Below are 19401 nucleotides of genomic sequence, written 5' to 3' on the forward strand. Positions count from 1 at the left end.
GGTGCCACGTCTTGCTACTCCCGGCAAAACCCGACGAAGGTTGAAGCAAATCGTGGTCGCCACCGTGACTGTCGACATGAATGGTTGTAGCGATTCCTGTCACGGTCGTAGCAAAAAATGAACCATGGTTGAAGCAAAATATATCTACACATAGATGATGAAGGAGAAAGGAATAGTTGGGCGTGGCCATGGCGACAGGGCTGCGACGAGGGGCGGCGGCGGAGCTGCAACCTGAGCTTCACCTGTCGCTGCTGAGAGCTACAACCACAGGCGCAGCTGTTTCATGGGTCAAGGCGGCGCCGCCTTGACCCATGAAACAGCTGCGCCTGTGGTTCACTGGTGGAAAAAGGGCCTTTGGTCGCGGTTCGCAACTGCCATTAGTCGCGGTTGCGCAACCGCGACAGACCGTGCGCGACTAAAGGCCCCCCCCCCTTTAGTCGCGGTTGCTTAAGAACCGCGACTAAAGGCCCGTCCACGTGGGCGCCAGGTGGGCGCCAGCTTCACAATGGCTACTCGAACATTTTCCGGCAGGAGCCCCCTCAAAGCAATCGGAAGCAATTGCGTCATAATCACGTGGCAGTCGTGAGACTTCAGGTTTTGGAACTTTTTCTCCGCCATGTTTATTATTCCCTTTATATTGGACGAGAATCCAGACGGGACCTTCATACTGCTCAGGCATTCAAAAAAGATGACCTTCTCTTCTTTGGTCAGAGCGTAGCTGGCACGACCTTGAAACCATTCCGGATGCCGGTCATCAGGGTCTTTCAAACGTTGCTGGTCCTGCCGTGCTTCCTTTGTATCATTTGTCTTCCCATACACGCCCAAGAAGCTTAGGAGGTTCACGCAAATATTCTTCGTAACGTGCATCACGTCGATTGCAGAGCGGACATCTAGGACTTTCCAATATTCTAGCTCCCAGAATATAGATTTCTTCTTCCACATGGCTGCGTGCCCGTCAGCTCCCTTCGGAACTGATTGTCCGCCAGGACCCTTTCCAAAGATGACTTTCAAATCCTTGACCATATCAAATACCTCAGCACCAGTGCGTTCCGCAGGCTTCGGCCGGTGATCTGCCTTGCCGTTGTAATGCTTGCCTTTCTTTCTTACTGGATGAATTTTCGGAAGAAATCGACGATGCCCAAGGTACACGTTCTTCTTACAATTTGGCAAATGTACACTTTCAGTCTCATGTAAGCAGTGCGTGCATGCATTGTATCCCTTATTTGACAGTCCCGAAAGGTTACTAAGAGCAGGCCAATTGTTGATGGTTACGAAAAGCAACGCTCGTAGGTCAAATTCCTCTTGTTTGTGCTCATCCCACACACGGACACCACCCCACAGCTATAAAAGTTCATCAACTAATGGCCTTAGGTACACATCGATGTCGTTGCCGGGTTGCTTCGGACCTTGGATGAGCACTGGCATCATAATGAACTTCCGCTTCATGCACAACCAAGGAGGAAGGTTGTAGATGCATAGAGTCACGGGCCAGGTGCTATGGCTGGAGCTCTGCTCGCCAAAAGGATTCATGCCATCCGTACTTAGAGCAAATCTTATGTTCCTTGCGTCAGCTGCAAAATCTTTGAACCATCTGTCGATCTTTCTCCATTGCGTTCCATCTGCGGTGTGTCTCAACTCCCCGTCCGACTTACGGTCCTCTTTGTGCCATCGCAACAACTTGGCATGCTCTTTGTTCCTGAACAGACGTTTCAACCGTGGTATTATAGGAGCATACCACATCACCTTGGCGGGAACCCTCTTCCTGGGTTTCTGGCCCTCAACATCGTCACCAGGGTCATCGCCTCTGATCTTATAACGCAATGCAGTGCATACCGGGCATTCATTCAAATTTTCGTACTCACCGCGGTAGAGGATGCAGTCGTTGATGCATGCATGTATCTTCAGAACCTCTAAACCTAGAGGGCAGACAACCTTCTTTGCTTCGTACGTACTGGCGGGCAACTCGTTATCCTTTGGAAACATATTCTTCAACATTTTCAGCAAGTTTTCAAATGCCGAGTCAGCTACACCTGCCTCTGCCTTCCATTTCAGCAAATCCAGTGTGCAGCCCAGCTTTTTCAGACCATCATCGCATCCGGGGTACAGCGCCTTTCTGTGATCCTCTAACATGCGATCCAAATTCCCCCTCTCCTTTTCAGTTTCGCAGCGTCTCCGTGCATCAGCAATGGTCCGACCAAGATCATCAACGGGATCATCACGTGCCTCTTCTTCACCTTCCCCTTCACCTTCAGCATCCTCCATGAAAGTATCACCGAAATGAGCAAGATAGCTTTCATCGATGAAATCATCCCCTTCTTCATCTTCTTCCATTATAACCCCTCTTTCTCCATGCTTGGTCCAACAATTATAGCTTGGCATGAAACCGTGCCGAAGCAGATGCATGTGAACATCTCTTGAGGAAGAGTAACCCTTCTGATTCTTACAGATAACACATGGACAGATAACAAAACCCCCCTGCTTGTTCGCATTAGCCACTACGAGGAAATCTTTCAAACCCGTAGTGAACTCGCCGGAGAGTCGGTTACCGTACATCCATTGCCGATTCATCTGCATTATTATAATATAAAATATATAATTAACCATCATGCATTTGTTAAACTAACTAGCTACAAACAATATAAATTAAACAATGAACTGCACACATGCATATTTTATCAATGACACACATGCATGAAAGGTTCAAGTTGCTAACCGCGATCGAGGAGGAAAAAATAAATGAGGAACCTCAAGTGTGGCTCCAACACTTCATATCATGTTTGTTTCACCCTCTTAGGGTATTTCATCAAACACCTTGTGTGCATAAGAGGAACCAAAAGCAAACCTACACCCCCTTGTGAAGCTTGTGAAGAGAAGTGGCACCAAATGGCTAAGTGAGTGTGCTGAACTGGTATATATAGGGGAGGAGCTTTAGTCGCGGTTGGCCTGGCCAACCGCGACTAAAGGCCTTTGCGCACCTTTAGTCGCGGTTGGCCTGGCCAACCGCGACTAAAGCCCCTCACGTGCACCAGCTGGCCACCGAGCGCCCTGGGCCCAGGCCTTTGGTCGCGGTTCGTCTGCCGAACCGCGACTAAAGACTTCATTAGTCGCGGTTCCTACACTTTCGCGACTAATGGGGCTGGACGGAAGCCTCTTTTTCTACCAGTGGGCGACAAGGACGGCCGGCGAGGATGGGGACCGGCGACGAGGACGGCCGGCGGGAGTGGGGACCGGCGACGAGGTCCGCCACCGAAGGGGAGAGGATGCGCGCACCGCGTGTGGAGATGTGATTCCAGCGAGAGGAAGAAGAAGCTGCGGGGCAAACCCTTTTCTTTCGCCAGATCCAATGGCCCACGCGGCTCAAATCCAACGGCCCTGACGCGACCGACCGAGCAGTTGGGCCGGTGCGCCGGCACAGATTAGTGCCCTATGATGCTGCCAAGAGATCAGTAAAAACAAACTTGACTGCAACAGAAACAAACAAACTGAACTTGTGCTTACGGATGAAATAAACTGAGATAGTGATTGCACACTCCGCGTCATGCGCCCTCTCGACGCGTCTGCTCTTCCGTGTTCGCAACTCACAAGTGATTAAAAGGGGCAACAGGGCCTACCTGTCAGCGCCGCAACAGCGAACACAAGGAAACTCGGGCCGTCGACCGTTGCTCGCGGATGCCGTTGGCGTCGGGCACTTCCCCTCCATCCGCTTCAAATTTCGAACCCTTCCCTCTCTCTGCCCCCAATCCCACCGCCGCCGCCCCTCCTCATAACCCCAACCCAACCCCCGAACCAACCCAGCCCGCAACCCCAACCCCGATCCATGGACGAGACCCCGATGGCGAGGAGATCCGCCTCCCCCACCGCCACCCCCACCACCGTAACGCCCGGCTCCACCGCCTCCTCCTGCTCCTCCAACTCCGACCCCGCGGCGCGGACGCCCCCGCCCGCCTACCTCGTCCCGTGGGCGCGCCCCGCCGCCGAGGGCGGCGGCAGGGGCTACTACCCCGGCTGCCGCAAGGACGCCAACTGCGCCTGCGAGATCTGCCTCGCCAGCATCAACGCCACGCGGGACCTCCTCCCGCCCGAGGCCGCCTCCGCGCGCCGCTGCTTCGCCGCCGCCGCCAGGGACCGGAGGCCCGGGACGCGCTCGCTCTTCCTCGCGCGCGACGGCGGCGCCACGCCCGGGTCCGCGGTCACCGAGCCGTGGACGCCGCCGCTGCGCTCCACCGCCAAGTCGAGGCGGGATGCGGCGGCCGCCAAGGCCCGGAGGTCCTCGTCGCCCGACTGGGCGCTCTACGCGCTGACGGTTCTTGGGTTCTTGCTCCTGCTGTGGGTGGACACGGGGCTCGTCCCGGAGGTCGCGGCCAGGGGGTTCGGCCCCAAGCTGTCGCCGGAGGCCGTCGCGCGGATGGGCCAGGAGGCGCGCCTTGCGCCTGCCGACCTCGGCCACAAACTGCGCTTCCTGGAGCGAGGGGTCCGGCAGCTCGTCGGCGCCGACAGGATCTCCAACTGCAGCTCGAAGGATTCCGTCTGGCGACTCCAGCAGGTTCGCCATTCTTGCTGTTCTTGCGTGTCAGTCAACTTACTGAGTCTTGGCTGCAGAGACAGTTCCTCATTGAAGAATTCTTTTTCTTTCAGAATGATCAGCATTTGTTCCATTGGCGCTGCTCACTATACAAGACGGCGGCAGAGGAGGTCAGCATCTGGGGGAGCCCGCTCCGGACCTCCGGCCTACTCCCGTCCACGCTCTCGACACGGCACATCACCATCCTCTCCGGCAAGGTCACGGAGGTAATCGACAGAATGTCCACTATCAACGCCAACATTTCTTCATCACCTGAACCACCAGTAGCAGCTAGCTGAAACTGAAAGCCATGTCCGTCTGGTATTTGTTTGCAGTGGTCGGACGGGAGCGTGTTGCCGACGGTGAGGGCGAGCAACGGCAGCTCCTGGAGCTACCGGGGCCGGAGCGCAGCGGCGGTGCTGCTGGAACCAGAGACGTGGGTGCTGGAGTACCAGAGGAGCGTGCTGTTCGAGGGGACACGGCTGCTGCCGGCCACGGTGGAGCTGCTGGCGTCCAGGTGCTCGGAGATGGCGAAACGGGCGCGGCGGAAGCTGTCCAAGAAGCGGTTCCGCGGCGGGATCCAGGCGAAGCCGACTTGACCTGCAGACAGGGCGATTTTTAGCTTTAGCATGTTGGATCATCTCATTTCCTGTGAGATTTCCTGTCTGCTATTTCATCGGATCGCTCGTTGATTAGTGGCTGATCACGGTACCTCTACTATGAATGCATAATGTTTGGAACTTACAATCCGGTAGAATTTCAGGGGAATTTTGCTGGAGTACACTGCAGTTAGTTGGCATTGCTTAGACACGCTTTGGAACACAAATCAGGGAATTCAAGAACACTAGTAGTATGCAGTGGCATGTTACCCAAGAACTACAGTTTTCTTCCGAAATTCTTGTTGGAATTTCCAGAGGTTTATGAGCTACTTTTCGTCTGAAACAACACCTTGAGGCCTTTACAGATCAAAGGAATGGAAATCCAAAAATATACAAAAAAAATGTTTAGAAAAGAAAATGTGAAAAAGAGGACTCTGAAGCATAAGAAAATCAAGAAATGTGGTTTAGAATGAAAAGAAGAATTTTGCAAGTACCATATGCGGATGATGGCAGTGTGAAGTGGAGACATATATAAAAAGACCAATATGAGCATCGTTCCTATGATCCAAATGCATCTAGGGAATAAATTCCTAAGGTTATTTCTTCGTTCCAATGGGGCCGAAACATCTGTGTCCATTTGCTAGCAACTCTTCGCTGCCTAAAGTTTACAAAAATCTTAAATCTCCAGCACGCTAGCGAATAAACGACAGGAGCGATGCATCAAAATCACTTTGCATAGCAGCTACACAACACAATTCCAAGATAGACATCAGGGAAACAGGCAACTGAAGCAGCAAATGCAGGAAAGGGGAATTGTGGCATACTGGCATCTGCTGCACAATTCCAAGATAGCCTCCCCTGTTCCAGGTTGCCAAATTTTCAAGATATTCCCCTGTTCCAGGTTGCCAAATTTTCTCCATCTCGCAGTTACGACAGCAGCAACCTATAACTTGGTTGTACCATCATGTCGACAAATCACAGAATAAACACAAATTACCAGCATAGTCATCACTGAACTCTGAATGTACGATTAAAGTCTGAAACTGGTAATTCAGATGTTGGGGGACTCTTCCTAGAGCAGCAGCCTGGCGGTGCACCCTGGAGCAGCACATTGTCGGAGACAGGTATACAACAGTACAACAGCACAAGAGACAACATACCCAATGTACAGTTCAGGGTAAACTATGGTATCTAAGTTCAAGCTAGTCAAACTTTGAGCTACTCCGCTGGTGGCGGCAACCCAAAGTGCTCCTTGATGTTCGCCGGTGCTTTCCGGAATCCCTTGGAGATTTTGAGCATGGTCTGGAACTTCTCCTCCTCGCTCTTCACTTGTTCCACACGGTTAGTAATGTTGGAGAGAAGCACGCTGTAGCTTGAGATATCGGATACGGGGTTAGGATCTGCAAGCTGGGACCTGTCTGACTCAAGCTGCCGATATAGACTGAGGATATAATCTTTCTGAGAATAAAGCTTCTGCTCTGCCAGCCTGTATTCTGCTTCCTGAGATTTCTTCAGTTCTAGAAGGGAATTATCTATCTCATCCTCAAATTTGAGAGACATCTCGGTGTGATTACCAGTAATGAAAATTGGAACACTTTCGGCAGCCCTCTGCAGCTCATTATCAACCATTGGATCAGTCAGATATGGGTACTGTGGATCAGCCCCTAGTACTGTGACACCAGCAATAGGTGGGGAACTTTCTTCTGCATGAGCCATAAGAAAAGAACCCAGTTATGGACAAGCAATATGTGAAGCAACAACTGAAGAACACCAGAGATACAAACTGTTCTTTGAGTTATACAACGTTCTGACACATGTCATAATTGAGGTTGTTCAAGATTACAATAAACATAAGGATTAAATCATTTCTACATCAAAGAAGAAAGAACAGGTATGACAGAAAATACTAAATCGCAAGTTACAACTTACATAAGCTACCAAGCATTACTTGTCCATAGTAAAATATGGTGCGTGTAGGCAAAACCTCAGATGGGTTTGAATATCATGATCCTACAATTTCTGCATAATCTACAGAGTTTTGGTTTATTGGAATTACATTGAACACCAGATGTCCTAACCATTACAACTAGGTTGGGACCTTTTATGATTATCTGAAATCCCACAAAAACATTTCGCCCTCAAAGTTCTCTTAATTGAACTAAACAATAAAGTTTACCTGCATTCAGTATTGGCATGCCATCGCCATCCTCCATATTCCATACTTCAGCAAGATCAACCCCATTATTCACCTGCATTAAACAATACACTATCAAACCATAGTCTTGGACTACTGAAAACAAAGTTGTACACCCATGCGCAGTATTAGCACCAATCAGAGGAGTGCTAGTACTAAACAAACCATGTTACCTAACTATCCTACTGAGATTTAATAAAATACATCACACTCACCTTTGCCATCACTGATGCCATATAGTCCTCCAAGCTTTTTGCTTGCAATTGTCTTGAACCACGCAAGATGCACAAGCCCATATTAAGGATTGGTTCAATCTCACTCCTCGATCCAAGAGAGCGACATGTTTCCAGCAGTTTCTCCACATGCATCATCAGGTTAGTTTTGTTGTCACACCTCCTGCAGTAATATTGCACATCCAACCCAATGCTTCCTCCAACAGTTCCAGCCATGAAAATCCTCAGAGCACAGTCAAGGTGGGCAACATGCCCACAGATGTAGTTCTCTGCCACAACTGCCTCACACTTGATGTAACTATAACCTCCAAAGGAATTGTTAACAGCCTTGCCACAGAGAATGCAACAGCATGTACGACAGAAATCAGGATGTACGCAGCAGATGTCACAATTCCCTGCTGGTGATGATTCAATAAACCCTTCTTTCCCAAGATTGCACGCCTTATTCCGAGCCTTGCATGGTCCATCAGGATCCGCCAGGCCATCTTCAGGTTCAACGCGTTCCACTTGAAGAGTTCCTGGACATATTAAGATGTTACAGAACTGTGCAAAATGAACAATCTATATTGAAATAACAGCAAATATGCAAATGCAATGATGCTTCTTTTCTTTTAGCGTCAAGACAGATGAATCAGGCTATCAAATGAAGAAACTATTTTTCCCCTTATGTCATGCCACTACGTTACTAGACAAATCCTCACGCATTCTCCAGGTTACATATGAAGAAAACTAAAAAAGAAAAGTAAAGCAGAAGACTAATCCAGATGCTATGTTTATGTGACAATCCTGGATGAGGAGAAATGATTTGCTTCCTTTTATGTGAGTTAGGATTGGGGGAAAAGCACCGCTTGAATGAAGAGAACAAAGCTCACCGTCACTTGGGTTGAGAGCGATAGGTAAGACAAGGGCGCGAGCAGAGCTCTGCGCAAGGGGAGGGAGGGACGGAAAGCGCCACCGCTTCAATTGGTGGTGCCGCACAAAGTTGAAGGAGAAGGGAGCCATCAGTAGAAGTGGTAGGCTGGAAGGAGATGTAAGAATTAGAGTGGCGGCTAGGGTTTAGGATTCGAGGAAGAGATAGGTTATACAGACAGATATATATATATATATATATATATATGGAGATGTTGACAAGCAAGGGTGGGCCTAAGGCCAGGGCTATGAGGACTCTAGTCCAGGTCCAGTTCAAGTGCACACCGAGGAAAAATTGCTGAAATATACACAGCTCAGCAACCTTTTAAGCCCAGCTCAGCCACCTTGTAATTTTCTGGGCCCAACAAGACATGTAAAAACAATATGGGATAAAAATTAATCCTGATACATGCACATACATGATAAAATCAAACATGTGCATCTATTGAAAATTAACTGAACTTAAAGAAATTCCCTGGTTAGCCATAGACCTAAAAAAAAGGACCGTTGTCAAATTTATATGGGTACAGCTAATAGGCTGCACAATAGAGATAGTTATAAAAGAAGATTCAATGCATAATAGCAACTGCAGATGTGGAATGCGTAACAACACGTCTGTGTGACCTTCATACTCATTATCTTCATTCTTTCCAATGTAATTCCATAGGTAATGTTGCCGAATCATGTTGTTATCCTTTCTATACAGTCAAATGTCGTGTCAATGGATTATCTTGTCAGTAAGAGGTCCACTAAGTGGTAAATAACAAAGTTAATGGTGCATTCAATGAAGCATAGAAGTATGGAATGGACATGCATAGGATGGAGCTGCTGCAACATGCTAGTTGTAACAGAGCCGTATACAGTTGCAGGAAAACAACGGACTTCACTTATGAAACAAACCACCGAAAACATAAAGATATAAAATAAAAGCTAATGCTGGCATACAATAACCGAGGTGAATAGTGTGTACATTTAAGGAAGTTATTTAGTAGATACAAGAAAAGAGAATAAAAGAACCTCGCACCCCAGGTATGTATAGTAACTAGTGCTACCAAGTTAAATTTCTTCCAAAAATAAGTCACACAGGTGGCCAAACATAAAAAAAAGGACCAGCATGGAAGAAAGTGCTCTGGAGTGGTAAAAATCATATGTATTGATTTACAGAAGCACCCATTACTCATTAGATGCTACACGCTACAGTGGTTTTAAGGTCTAACCTCCTTGAATCCCGCCTTCTGCAGCAGGGATCTTCCATATGAACATAGAGAAAAATGTGCTAGGATCAACATCTGGAAAATTGCTCTTGATAAACTCTCCAACTTTTAGTCTACTTGTGAATGTCGTCTTTTTACCAGTAGCATCACGAAAGCGCGAGGGCGGGGCAAGATATCTGTACAAAGTTAAATCCACAACGTGAGTCAATATGCTAAAGCTAAATTGAGAAATTAACCCTCTATAAATTTCTGCATTTTTTGCTTGGGCAAGACTATTAAAATTCGGCCTAATGAAGCCTTGATAAAAGCATTTACCTGTCCACCCAGTGCCCACCTGCAGCAATTCTGTTCCCCACTTTCCATTGCCACTGATCTCCAGGAGACGGCCAATTTTCAGGAGCATAGGGCAAACCCTTGCCATATGCATTACCATGAACAGGTATGGCAACAAGGCCATTCTCGCTTTTGCACAATTCTGATAAATCGAGTTCCCCAATTATGTTATTTTCTGCTACCACAGCACCAGGCAGCTGAAAGAAACAAGAATCTAATCAATGCACAGCTCAAATTCTACTTAACTCAGGAGATATTAAGATATACATTTTCCAAGAAATCATGTTAAGAAAATGCTTGAAATTCATACATTGGAGAAAAGGAAGTTCTATTTCATTTACCACTAGGACATATTTACGGTGGTTCGGATTTCTTAATACAATAGCTTTTTCCCCATATAAAGTTGAGATATATTATAACACTCACTCCATTAAGATTAATACAAATACAATGGAAGCAAGTAAGTTGTTATTCATGGCCTTAAGGTTATGTAAGTGTATCACTCTGCCGAACAATACTGGTGAGATTTCATTTCTAGGAGCAAAGGGCGAACTCATTCACAAGTAGAAAGTGCCATGGGAGAATGCTAATTACCAAGTATATTCAAATATAGAAACACAAACAGGCCGATTCAGATAGCTACCTTGCCCGCGTAAATAGGTTGTACAAGCAGGCAACTGTACCAGAATGGCACAAGAACATGTAGATTATGAGAAAAGTCACACCATAAAGCTAAAAGGCGTAACTTATTGTGCTTCAATCTATCCATGTTCTGATATTCCCATAAGCATCCAGTGAGCAAAAGACCCTGATTCAACTCCTGCTTGGTCCTAGCCAACTTTGGCACAATTGTTGTTTGGCAAATCATGGCTTGCCATATTAACTACGGCAACCGAATCACAAGTCACACAATAGTGGCAACTGAATTTAAGACATGCAGGTCATAGCGCTAAGGAAACATGGTAGACCACAAATCTACGGATGAAGCAAACATTTGTGGTTTGCCTAAGAAAGTGATAACCTAAAGTTAGGCACTGAAACCAACACCATGTTAAGCTTGCTGATCAGCAACCATAACAAAATAAAATGCACTATTTGGTTGAAAACTATTCAGCTCCATGGATCGATACCTCATTTTTATCCATTACTTGATTTGAACCTTGGACGATTGCTAACTCAAAGCCATTTGATGACGTCTGATGACGTTGAGGTCTATCCTTTGGTGGTTCTATTCGCGCCTTTTTTTTCGAAGGACCTTTCAAGTTCTCAGAAGCCGGAGGTGCCCTATCCTTACCAAATAACTCCAATAACCTATCGTAATGATCAATGGTCTTCGTCATCCATTTCTTGGCTTCTGGTTTTCTCTACAAGATCACAGCAAAAAAAATTACATCAGCTCAGCAAATCACAACACATATATACATTTGATTGGTGGCACACAGACCTCAATGAATTCCCTCCAGACTTGAGGGTCGGCGTGGAACCTCCGGGTCGCCGGGTTCCATTTAATCCCGCTCTGCTTATCAAAAAGGTTCTCGCACTCATGGAACATGTCCTTGACATGCTTGAGACGGTTCTTGATGTTGGACCTGTCGATCACCACCCCGAACCTCTCACCGACTCCGGTGATGACACTTTCATAGGCGCCGGTCAAGAACCTGCCCTCGGCGCTCCTGTTCCCAATGTCCTGCTGGTGCATGAGCGCATCGATGAGATACTCATTCATCTCTTCGGTCCAAATCACCATATCCCTGCCGTGCGGCCTGGAGGCAGACCCTCCATTGCTGCCGCCGGAGCCGAACTGGTTGGTGGAGATACTGGTCATCTCCCCAAGGCCCAACCCCAGCGGAACCCCTCCGGCGACCCCTGGCACCGGGGGCGGATCTAGATGGCGTGCCGGGCGAGAAGCGGCTGAAACAGAAGTTGTGAGGTTCAGTGGGACTTATTAACCGGTCGCCGGATAAAATCAAACCCACACCAAGAAACGAATGAACAAGGACCGCGTACGGGGTATAGACGGCAGGAACGCGACGCGCCGACGAGGAAGAACTGGAAGGAACGGGGACGGCGAGGGCGGACGGGGCTGAGGCGGTAGGCGGGCGGAATTGCGGCGGGCGGCGGGTGACGCTAGGGCGGCGGATGTAGAGCGCGGCGGTGGGCGGCTAGCGGGGAGAGATCTGCCGGGCCTGGCGATGGATAGTGGATGAGATTTGCTCCTCGCGCGATCTTACCAGCGAATGGGGGGAGAGGAGAGGAGCGGAGAGGAGCGGGGCAGCCTGAAGAACAAGGGGAACGGGGACGGCGAGGGGGGGTGGGGGGTACAGACACTGGTAACTGCAATCGAACCAACAGACACGTTGGGAGTGCGCTAGGGCATGTATGTAGACGCCCTTGTAGAATACTCTAGAGCCTAGGGTCTAACCGTATATGATGTATGTGGGTGACAACCCATGGATTGTCCCTAGTTAGTCAATTTTAGCAAGCAACAATATGTATATGCAAGTATTAGTCGTAAGATGGTATTATCGATATAGCAGCGAGGCCACCGAAAATCTTTGAGATCACTTGATATCTATCTTCTTTCCTCCCCTATCTTCCACACTCAACAACCATCGTATTTGGCATTGGTTACCAACAACCCACATAGGACGACTATGGCACATGTCCTTCGCATCAAAGTGGTGGATAGCAATGAAACTCTTCTCAACCAACAAAAGTGGCAGGGGCACGATCGTGGATGCCCAGCCTTTTGCTAGGGTTTTGTTCTTGCTCTTTGTTGTTAATTTCGCCCCCATAGGCCGATCGTTGTCATATTACTCCTCCGGTTCTTGTGATGTGTTAGTCTGTGTGATCTGTATACCCTCTATCTCTTGTCTTCGCTTCAACATCTTGGTTTAGGGTTTCTGAGGGAAGGGTCGGGATCCCACGTTCACCTACTCCATGAACATCCCTTCACACAATCTCGACAGTAATACAATTGTTTCCCTCGCTTGGTTGTCTAGTGCGGCCTTAATGCTAGTGATGGACAGAGTGGGAGGCCTGGTGAAGAAACTGCAACTGTCAGATCGGAGAAAAAAGGTTTGAAGATCACTTGGAATGAAAGTGGTAATATTGGGACAATAAAACCTCAAGCGGTGTGGAAGTTGCTTTATGTAAAGCCAATGTTGAAGGATTGACCAATACACTATGTAGGATCGGTTGCCCCTAACTGCGACAGTCTCGACCAGAAAGTCTTCTTGACCTTCTATCAAGCCTCTTGAGAAACACAAAGCATCAGAGGAGGGCCCTTAGATGTTCGACGATGATCTACTTGTGATAGGGGATTTTGGTGCTACTAAAACCATTAAGGAGTACGGGTTTTCATGTATATCTTGTGAATTTGAACTTGCCTTTATTGGTTATGAATAAGTGAATGAGGTAAAGCAATAAGAGAAGCTCAATAAGTCGCTACTAGTGAAGATGGAATGGTCATAGGGAAATACCATCATGCATGTATTCTCATACAATATAATACATGATTTTTAATAAAAAAACTAAAAAGGAAGAATTTGGCCATTGTGATTAGGGTCACTCTTTTTTTAACTTTAGTGGAATTTAACCAGACCTAGGGTGAATGCCTAGATGTTTAAACCGTTGATGAGAGGGGTTATTGGTCACACAATTAAGGGTTGCTTAATAAAAATGAAGAAATGTGAGGTGCAACAATATGGTAAAATGGCTGGAAGTGATACCTCCAAAGTGGGGACTATGGCAGGAGAGGAATTCGTGGGGTAGCAGAAGTGGAGGACTCCATGAGGAATGATAGCTTCGGTAGTGGGGTTTGTGGCTCTAGCAGTGACAATCTCTCATGGAGAAAAGACGATGGATCTTGGTCATGTTGGAATGTTGATCAAGATAGCGACGAGAGGGAGATAGAGATAGAGGGGGAGAGAGAGAGCATTATGAAGTTGACAGATAGGGTAGGGAAGGGCTTGACTAGAGTTGGAAACATAAAAGCTAACTATTTTCAAGGATATGAAGCAAGCGAATAGAACTATGATAGTGGAAAAGTTGTCAATGCAATAAGAGGCTAGTGGTGCAACGACAAGATGGTTCCTAGTGAACCAACATATGGGAAGGATGTGGAGGCGATAGAGGAATGGAGATAGGAAGGCGGAAGGACTTTTTTGGGAAGTGACTTGCATGGGCCATGCACGTCAAGAGAAAGGATACAAAAACCTTTTGCATGGGGCATGCAACGTACTGAACTAGGAAGGTAAAGAAAATGAAGAAAACTTGGGGTGTATAAAAGAAAAGGGCCGGTAGACGGTATGTTACAATGCTAATTTGAATGTGGTCATTAAATAGAAATACATGATTACATGCGAGGGCATGGAAGTTGATGCAAAGAAGAAAAGAGAGTCATGGAAGTCTAGAAAAACGGAAAATCTGAACTTGGGGTTGCATGGACAACCCTATGAGAACCAATGCATATTACCTCCTGGAACTACCTGATCACAGTGGGCATAAAACTTGATACCCGAAGCTCGAGCCCAAAAAACCCAAACTTGTATTGCCCAAACCCAAAAAACCTGAGCACTACAACGATAGAAGTTTTGGAAACCCGATGTTTTGGGTAATTTAGGTATAAGGCCATGGTACCAAAATAACCTGAATAGCCTGACTTGTTCTACAACCCAGTATAATTATCGCACGCATAGACAACCAAGAAAATTCTCGGCCCAAATCGGCATCTCTACTTGCTAGTCGCTACCCTCGCAAAACCTAGATCGTTTACCACTTAGTCATGCACACTCCTCCTCCCCTCCTCACACCCACGCTTTGCCGAGCAAGCCAACGGCCGCCACCATGCATGGTTGCCACTTGGCTCAGGTGACCTGCAAGGCCACTCCGGTCGAGCTTCCCTCATGTCGCTGCTTCCCTCCTCCTCTTGTGCTTGCCCGACCAACCTCCCAAATGCAGCACCAACCACAACGACACGCACTCATCGGCTCTAGCCTCCAGCCGCCATCTCTATGAGCTCTGACCATCGAGCTTTGCCGCCTCTGCGGGTGTAGTCCCACCTCCCCGACAACCTCTTGCTCCGGCTAGAATCCAGCCGCTGAACGAAGAGCCCCTCACGCTGCCCTGCAACACGGTGTTTTTTGTGTGGTATTTTGGGTAATTCGGGATTACCCAAACCCGATTTTTTGGATATCTGAATTGCTTAGAATCAAAAAAGTTTGGACAAATATCGACTATTATTTTTGAAAGCCCAAATTACCTGACCCGAATTTTTGGGTAAACCCAAACGCCCAGCCTGACTACCTCGGCTTGGGGAATGACCCAACGTTTTTTGGATACCTAGAAGGAGGGCCCCAATTTTCTTTCCTTTTTGGGACAAAGGTGGATAAGAGAAGTCTATAGTTGTTTTGTGGAATCTTGGCTTGTCAAATTGGTGGCTAAAATTTGTCGGGGCATAGTGTTTGTTTGGCAATTTTTGGAGGAATTGTACAACTAAAACAAGTTTATATCGAGATATCATGTTGATGTGGTGATTCTTGAATTTTTTTTAGGTTCCAACGGAGGTTTACTAGTATTTTATGGATAACCTAAGATGGAAGAGCGGGAAACCACGCAGATATTGTTGAGAAATATTAAGCATCATAGTAAGCTCCCCTGGCTATGCGTTAGGGAATTTTTAGTGAAGTCTTGTTATCTTGTGAAAAGAATGGCGGGGTAGCTCAAACCCAAGTGTGCTTTGTGGAAGATCCTTTTACAAGTAGACATCATAGCCAGAAAATGCCATGTACATTCATGAGAGTCTTGAGAGGTGGTGGCTACACATGAATGGTGCACTCGGTTTCCAAACTATAAGATGGTTAATGTTGATCGTATTAGTGGTGACCCTCGTCACAATGATCACCACCCCATCACAATCCATGTCGAAGAGGATCTGATGCACATTAGGATGGGTGGTCATGGAGCTTTTCTAACACCAAGTGGCTGCAAGAAGAAAATTGTGAGGCTACGGTTCACAATGCATGGTTGAATGCATATCGTGTGAGGGTGGGAGCACAATTGCTAAGAACTTAAGGGGTTGGCGCCAAAAGAAGGAGTGGAGTTCGAGTTCTTTGGGAGACATGGAGAGGCATATTGCACGCCTAAAAAGGAACTAGAAATCTACAAAAGGAGGGTGGTGGATACGTATTGGGTAGGGGACAATGGTGACTACAATCGAACGATGGGCACGTTGAGAGTTATATGGTATATAGATGTATGTAGACTAGTCTAGAGTCATATGATGTCAATAACACATATCTATATCAATTACATACGACGGTGATGGGACCCCACCTTCACCTCCTCCACCAAAAGCCTTCCACACAATCTATGGTGCATGCTCGTAATACTCTTGTTTCCCTAGTTTTGTTCTCTAGTGTGACCTTGATAGCAATGATGGACACAGTGAAGGGCTTGATACAAAAGTTACAATTGTCAGATGCCCAAGAAAGGCTTGAAGATCAATGGGCTGGAAGTGGTAAAGTTGAGATGTTGGAACCTCATGTGATAGGAAATAGCTCTCTAAATAGTTGGCGTTCACTGAAGGATTGGTAATTCTCTGTGTAGGATTAGGTGTCCCTGATTCCATAAGTCTTTGTGAGAATGTATTCTTAACCTTCTATCAAGCCTCCAGGGAACACAAGCATTAGAGGAGTCCCCATGGATTTTCAACAATGAGCTACCTATGATATAGATACTAGTAAAACAATTGGGGAATAGGAGTTCTTGTATATACCAATTTGGTTGTGAATTTTCAACTTGCGTTTGTTGATGATGATAAGGGCACGGGGTAAGCAATATGATAAGTTTAGAACTTGATGCGGGCACAGATGATATCAATTCTATTTGTAGATCACCAAACCGTTGATGAGAGATAATATGTAAAAGTGGGAGAAAATGGTATCTTTTTTAGTACAAATTATTTCCATATTTTAGCATCACTCATCGAATCATTGGACACAAGGGGTGTTCAATAAAACTAAAGTTCTTTAGTGATGCTCAATCACTTAACATTTTAGGCTTTGGATTTTTTCCCCACTAGGATTTTCTCAGATCCGCGGGAGGAAAAAGAGTTGCTCAGAGAATCTCTATCTTGATTCACGCAGAGCAGCCAACCATCTAAGGCTGAGGTAGGGCTATTTATAGTGGGTGGAGTAAGCCGAGGTTCTGATATGACCATTGGAGTCACACTCACAATGTCAACATGACATGTGGCTAACAATCGGAATTCAAAGTAGGTCATTCACATGGCCTGTCTTGCTGCACAAGACAACCAGCTATACTGCGAGGCAAATGAAGTAAGGAGACCAGAAGAATAACATCTCTGACTTAGAAGACAAAACCAATCGTTGTAGATATCTCAAAGTCTTCACTGGAAGATTTTAGGTTTGGATTGAGCACATGCTAGATGACTTCAATTTAACTTTCACTTTGTCCTGCATTGATAGTACGGGTTGCCCTATTGACTCAAGTAGAAGCAAAAGAAACAAGTAACAGAGTCCATGCTTCAACTTTACTCTCCTTGAGTATCATCATTTGATTCAAATAGTCATATCATGTTCTTCAATGCTACCACAACATTTTAGGGATCACAAACTCTTTATTAAACTAAATCCTTATGGACTACTACATGTGTAAACTCACAAATACATTAGTCCCTTAATTATTTTGTCCATAGAATCGTCCAAAACCCTCAAGGGCACTAGACGCACTAGGCGAATTAGGACAAAGCTAATAACATGGATTTACTACTTAGTTGGGAAATGTTGACTGTCAAAGAATATGAGAAGGGGGAGGGGCATTCAGTTACAAAGATCACTATGCTTTAAGACTCGCTATGCTCGCTAAGCAAGGATGGAGATTACTAGCTAACCCCGAGTCCCTATGTGCAAGAGTGATGAAGGTCAAGTACTATACGCACTCTTCGATTCTGTAAGCAGTAGCAAGGAGGGAATTTCTTATGATGGCGCAACATCCTCAAACGACTCCATGTTCTTGGAGAAGGTGCGCATTAAAACGGTTGGTGATGGTGCTACGGTGAAAATATGGGAGGTTGGCTTCTCGAACTCTGGAGCATGCATCCAATCACCCTTGTGAAGGTGGAAAATAATAAGTAAACTAGTGACCTAATTGGCCCTTATACGTGAACCTTGTATGTGACATCTTCTGGTAATCGAATGCATCTCTAATTCTCTTGTTACCTATCATCATGAGCTCTTTTAAGGCCTCTTTGGTTCACAAGATTCGAAAAAAAAGAGGAATAGAAAATACATAGAAAAATGATAGGAATGCAAGTGGGCTTTTGCAAAACAGAAAACCCGTAGAAACAAAAACTAGAAGCAAAACAGAGGAATGAAAAACACATACATTTTGCAAGCTTAGATGTTTGATTCATGAGAATATGAAAAACAGAGGAATCCTAATAAACATGGACAGATCAAACTCAAAACACATGACAAGTATAATTATAATGTAATTTTGGCACTAATCTTAGTCACATTCTTCGTGCATAGGAATTTGAAAAGGAGGTACAAGTGGATGTAAAGTTCCTACGCTTTTCCTTTCAAAGAGAGATCAAAGGAAATTTTTTTTGTGTTTTTCCTTTACTACTTCATTCCTTGAAACCAAATAATCATATTCATGCGTTTTCCTCAACTTTTTCTTTAAACCAAAGAGGTCCTTAAAATGCTCTGAAATATACATTACTATGACGTCTATGATGTTGTAGGGCTGATATGGGCATTTTACTTTTATACATAAGGAGACAAAATATATTGCTATTAAAACACAGCAGCAAAGAAGGAAAGATACAACAATGTCAATTAATGATATCTTTATCTTCCAACTTTGGTTGCGTATAGTAATTAACATACATTTACATACAATAAATGCTAGTACACGGAAGATTGTTAGCTAAAAAAGTTAAGTATTTTAGGCCCAAAAAATATGACACTACACACACCTAAGATTCACATATATCATGTTTTAAGTACATATATTTGAGTATTTATTACTACAAATAAATGTACCAATTATGTTTTGATCATTTGTACGACATACACGTAGCTAATATCACATATGCAAACATAATCATTAAAAAATTATCAATGAATATTTCTGTGGCGTATGTATTAAATACAAAATATAATCATTAAATGTTTAGCTTTAGACGGCATTATGATGCATATTTTTCCCTTCTACTAGACAATTGCCCGTGCATTGCAACGGGAGTATAAACATTATAGTAGATTAGCCCGTGACTGCACGTCTATTATTATATTGATGCGCTAACATCTTAGCAAATTCTTCTATCCAA

The 19401-nt window shown here is 45.7% G+C and overlaps 2 protein-coding genes across 2 annotated transcripts; one reads left to right on the forward strand and one right to left on the reverse strand.

The window, feature by feature from the left end:
• Nucleotides 1-3751: 3751 nt before the first annotated feature.
• LOC123113301 (uncharacterized) lies at nt 3752-5456 on the forward strand. The gene is made up of 3 exons (XM_044534496.1): nt 3752-4543; nt 4636-4788; nt 4897-5456. The coding sequence occupies exons 1-3, from the start codon at nt 3818-3820 to the stop codon at nt 5158-5160; spliced, it is 1143 nt and encodes a 380-aa protein (XP_044390431.1). The 5' UTR covers nt 3752-3817; the 3' UTR covers nt 5161-5456.
• Nucleotides 5457-6168: 712 nt separating this feature from the next.
• LOC123113299 (uncharacterized) lies at nt 6169-12356 on the reverse strand. Its single transcript, XM_044534495.1, has 8 exons — nt 12051-12356; nt 11488-11954; nt 11174-11407; nt 10026-10240; nt 9714-9886; nt 7570-8105; nt 7337-7409; nt 6169-6863 (listed from the first exon to the last, which is right to left on the reverse strand). Exons 2-8 carry the CDS (start codon nt 11866-11868, stop codon nt 6379-6381), a joined length of 2097 nt encoding a protein of 698 aa, XP_044390430.1. The 5' UTR covers nt 11869-11954; nt 12051-12356; the 3' UTR covers nt 6169-6378.
• Nucleotides 12357-19401: the final 7045 nt, after the last annotated feature.

The sequence above is a fragment of the Triticum aestivum genome, chromosome 5B (assembly GCF_018294505.1).
Source record: "Triticum aestivum cultivar Chinese Spring chromosome 5B, IWGSC CS RefSeq v2.1, whole genome shotgun sequence".
Classification (NCBI taxonomy): domain Eukaryota; kingdom Viridiplantae; phylum Streptophyta; class Magnoliopsida; order Poales; family Poaceae; genus Triticum; species Triticum aestivum.

What these genes read in the sequence shown, in the direction of transcription:
- LOC123113301 (XM_044534496.1), top strand. Translation starts at nt 3,818, where the DNA reads ATGGACGAGACCCCGATGGCGAGGAGATCCGCCTCCCCCACCGCCACC. An exon ending in CCGTCTGGCGACTCCAGCAG is followed by an intron (nt 4,544 to 4,635) that starts GTTCGCCATTCT and finishes TTTTTCTTTCAG; the next exon opens with AATGATCAGCATTTGTTCCA. An exon ending in TCTCCGGCAAGGTCACGGAG is followed by an intron (nt 4,789 to 4,896) that starts GTAATCGACAGA and finishes ATTTGTTTGCAG; the next exon opens with TGGTCGGACGGGAGCGTGTT.
- LOC123113299 (XM_044534495.1), bottom strand. Translation starts at nt 11,868, where the DNA reads ATGACCAGTATCTCCACCAACCAGTTCGGCTCCGGCGGCAGCAATGGA. An exon ending in TCTGGAGGGAATTCATTGAG is followed by an intron (nt 11,408 to 11,487) that starts GTCTGTGTGCCA and finishes GTGATCTTGTAG; the next exon opens with AGAAAACCAGAAGCCAAGAA. An exon ending in TGGCATCAGTGATGGCAAAG is followed by an intron (nt 7,410 to 7,569) that starts GTGAGTGTGATG and finishes TGTTTAATGCAG; the next exon opens with GTGAATAATGGGGTTGATCT.